The sequence below is a fragment of the Erigeron canadensis genome, chromosome 3 (genome assembly GCF_010389155.1).
Source record: "Erigeron canadensis isolate Cc75 chromosome 3, C_canadensis_v1, whole genome shotgun sequence".
Taxonomy (NCBI): Eukaryota; Viridiplantae; Streptophyta; class Magnoliopsida; order Asterales; family Asteraceae; genus Erigeron; species Erigeron canadensis.
In genome coordinates, this window is record NC_057763.1 from 15,592,511 (window position 1) to 15,596,272 (window position 3,762).

Consider the following 3,762-nt stretch of genomic DNA (forward strand, 5'->3'; position numbering starts at 1 on the left):
TAGTGACCCTGACTTTGATGTTGAAGGTGAGCAAGACTATGAAGAACAACATGCTACAAGAGTTAGAGTTTTCTAAAAAGGTACTGATATTAATAAACAAATTCTGATTATATAATTACTCTGCATTTATTTACTAAGGACAATTTCACTTTATACAGCAACCTCGTGCACAATACATTGCGCCGATGTCAATAAAAAGATGTGCTAATATGGCAAAGCATCGAGTGATTGCTCCAAATGTATCCCAAGGGTTGCACAATGGACAACTGATTAATACTAGTAGAGCAAAAAAAGAGTAAGGTACAAAAGCCTTTGGATGGCCAGAAGAGAAATCATCAACAAGTTGATACAGATTCAACAAAGCAGAATCACTAAAAAAAAAGTTTCCATGGGTGAATTGGTTTTACATAAAAAAGGGTCACTACAGCAAAAGGACAACCTCCAACAGAATATAAAAATTTCCCTTTTTATCGCAACACGCAAATCAGGTGTAGGAAAAAGAAAGTCTTTTGTTATTGAAAATGATCAGGAGGACGAAGAAGGTGACACGAGATTTCATGGTACATAAATTTTGTTTCAATATTTTATATGTGATATTTGATAAGTTTTGAGTTAGATTCAATTAACGGGTTTTATTACTTACCCTTTTCAAACTACATATATGAATGAAGACCCAAATGATGTTGAAAATGATGATATTGAAGACACAGAGCATATGGTACATGAAAGTAATGAAAACGACGATAATGATGACATAGATGATGACATAGATGTGGATGAAGCTAATGAAGCAGGACATGGTTTCGAAGATGATGGAGATGAAGACATGAATGATAGCGAGAATGATGTGGAATATGAGAATAATGAACTTGGCCAAGAAGATCATGCAGGTACTCAACTATTAAAAAAAATGTTTAATTTAACTAATAGATTGTGTTTTTGGTTGGTTTTGTAAATTGTACTTATCATACATCTCTTTGGAGTTATAGCTACAAATAGAAGATTGGATATAGGATGTAGCAACACTTTTGGAAACACTAGCCAACAAGATCAAGATGATGAAATTAGTTTAGACATGGACGATTCTAACTATGATCAAGGTGCATATATTCATTGATGTGATATGATTAACATGTGTACTATATATATATACATATATATATATATATGTATATATATCCTTATACATAAGGACTAAGAAATCTGCCAAAAACATGTATACCACATAGTAACTATCTTTACAATAACAAATAGTAATGGTCGAGTCTGCAGAGTCAAAACAACTTTTAAAATGACCTCAAAACTTGTAAATCTTGTAAAGTTGTGATCTCTTTTGTAGTTGAGAATGTACGCAAAAGAAACAGAGGACCAACAAAAATGGCAAAAATTTGGACCCAAGATAAAAGAGCACGAATTCCTGTTTTAGTCAATGAACTTGGGCAACCTATTGATGGAAAAAGTAGTCAGTTGACCCATTTCATGGGAACCCTTTCAAGGAGTGGAAAGTACTGTCCTGTGCACAAACCGTGGAATAAAGTTGACAAGACCAAAAAGCAAAAATTGCTTGAATTCTTAAAGGTAAATATATAATTGATTTTAATGTATGTTTATTAGTAAAATATTTGTTTCTCATGTGACATGTTTATATTGTAGACTAAATTTGATTTTCCCAAAACCGCGGAAGATTGGATCTTGAAATCATTTGGGCATAAGGTGAAGAATTGGAGGGAAAGAGTTAAGAAATCTCACCATAAGCCATCTTTGTCACTTCAGGAGCAAATAAGCAATAAGCCAAAACAAATTCGAAAAAAACAATGGAAGAAACTTGTCAAATATTGGAATAAAGAGGAGACTATGGTACACAATTTTTATGTCTTTAAAGTACATTAATTTATTCATGATTCTGATTTTTCACTTATATATGTAAGAGGGCTAGTGAAAAAAATAAGGCTAATCGGAGAAAAAGGACGATGGTGCAAGTTACGGGTAAAAAGAGTTACGCTCGAGTACGTGAAGATTTAAAGGTAATTGGATAAGATAAGTTAAGGTTTAATATTGTTTATCAATGTTAGTTGCTAATACTTATATATTTTTGTTAAAACAAAAATCTTTAGGACAAGAACCAAGTCGATTCGAGATGTTTCGCGAATGCTTCTCTAAAGATGGCAAAACAAAAAATGTGGAAGCTGCAGATGCAATTGTAAGCAAAAAGCTTGTATATATTCACATAAATATTTTTTTTTAATGCCTAAACAAATTAGATTTTTTGTAGCAACTCTAAACATAAATAGCAGTAGTAGCATAGCATTTAAACCTAGTAATTGTTTATCAAACTTTTTAATGATGGGCTGCCACTCTCTGATAATCTGAACATTTTATTTGTAAACTTTTTAAACCTTGAATGTACCCTGTTAGTGTTCAACAATGAAAAGAAAAGAACCTTAAACAAGCTTTTCTAAATTTTAATTTATACGGTTCTAGTTATGGACTAGACTTGGTTTTAGACTAGACTGAGTTGTTAATGATAACGAAGTCCACTAGTTGTTCATGAGATGAGTTGCTGTAATGTTTATTTTTGTTAAAATATAACATATGTTCTAAATTCTTATCAATATTTGATATGCTTTCCTTCTATTTAGGGTAAATTTAAGAACTCTAGTTTAACATATTTTGTATGCATAAACAGCAAAAGATGAAAGAACTTAAATCTTTACTTCCCGAGGATTCAGTTGACAAACCTGGACCAAATGATATTTTTTCAAAAGTAATGGGTAAGGACCGAAATGGAGACATGTTTGGTCTAGGTGTTCGTGGTTCTTGTCGTAGAGAGAACATCGAATTAAGGTCCCGGTGTGAAGAACTTAGTCAAACAGTCGCCGAGTTAAGAGCACAAAAGAATGGATCAGGGAATCATTCTAGTGTTCCAACTTCTACATCACAACATCTCACTGTTGTAGCCAATGGACCTTAACCTTTACAGGTATGTTTCTATTGTCTATGTTACTTATGTTATCTTTCTTTTCTATAGCAACATTTATATTACTCACGTAGTGCATACAATAAGATAACTATTGTATTACAACATGAACTGTAGACAATATATTATTTGTACATTGATCCTATTGTCATTCAGTGATCTATCCTAAAACTGGCCACTTTTGTTCTGTATGTATAAGTCGGATGTGTATATCCTACCATTGTTTCGCTTATGTTATGGATGATATGCTGGATTAGTGAAGTATGATGACTTGGCTACTGGCAAATTCGGCGGTCGCCTTGGGATTAGTTGATTAGAAAAGTTGGTCGAATATCCAGGTTAACAAAAAATAATACATTTTTTTGGTGTGAAAAAAAGTAGCAGATTTACAATCTGAACATACATTTGAAGAGTTTGATCAGGTTTTTTATAAGATAGATCATAGATGGATGGGTATCTGTTTGTGACTGAGTTTTAAGGTGATTGATTGTTATATTGAAGTTTTATGTAGCTGACCAGTTTTTACTTTCTAAATGAGAATTCTGTTGTTTTTGGTCAGAATGTGTAGTGATCATATTGAGATAGCTAATAGCTTAGTCACATATATCGGCTACAAATTATAGAATCATTCTTTCGATGGTGTAATGTTGGAATGAGATCGAATGTCTAGCTATAGGCTATAACAATGTATGTATCTGTGACTTCAGGTTGAGGCTTTTTTTGGGCCAACATACATTGTGATCACCCCTAGTTACATTACTTGTGTGTTTCTTTTTCTTTTTAAA

The 3,762-nt window shown here is 32.5% G+C and overlaps 1 protein-coding gene across 1 annotated transcript; it reads left to right on the plus strand.

Moving 5' to 3' along the window:
- The first annotated feature begins 237 nt into the window (after positions 1-237).
- On the plus strand, positions 238-955 carry LOC122591557 (histone chaperone RTT106-like). Its single transcript, XM_043763818.1, has 2 exons — positions 238-560; positions 672-955. The coding sequence occupies exons 1-2, from the start codon at positions 317-319 to the stop codon at positions 953-955; spliced, it is 528 nt and encodes a 175-aa protein (XP_043619753.1). The 5' UTR covers positions 238-316.
- The last annotated feature ends 2,807 nt before the right edge of the window (positions 956-3,762 follow it).

Excerpts from the sequence above, each read along its gene's own strand:
- LOC122591557 (XM_043763818.1), top strand. The coding sequence starts at position 317 with ATGGCCAGAAGAGAAATCATCAACAAGTTGATACAGATTCAACAAAGC. Across the intron at positions 561-671 it reads AGGTGACACGAGATTTCATG|ACCCAAATGATGTTGAAAAT; the intron begins GTACATAAATTT and ends ATATGAATGAAG.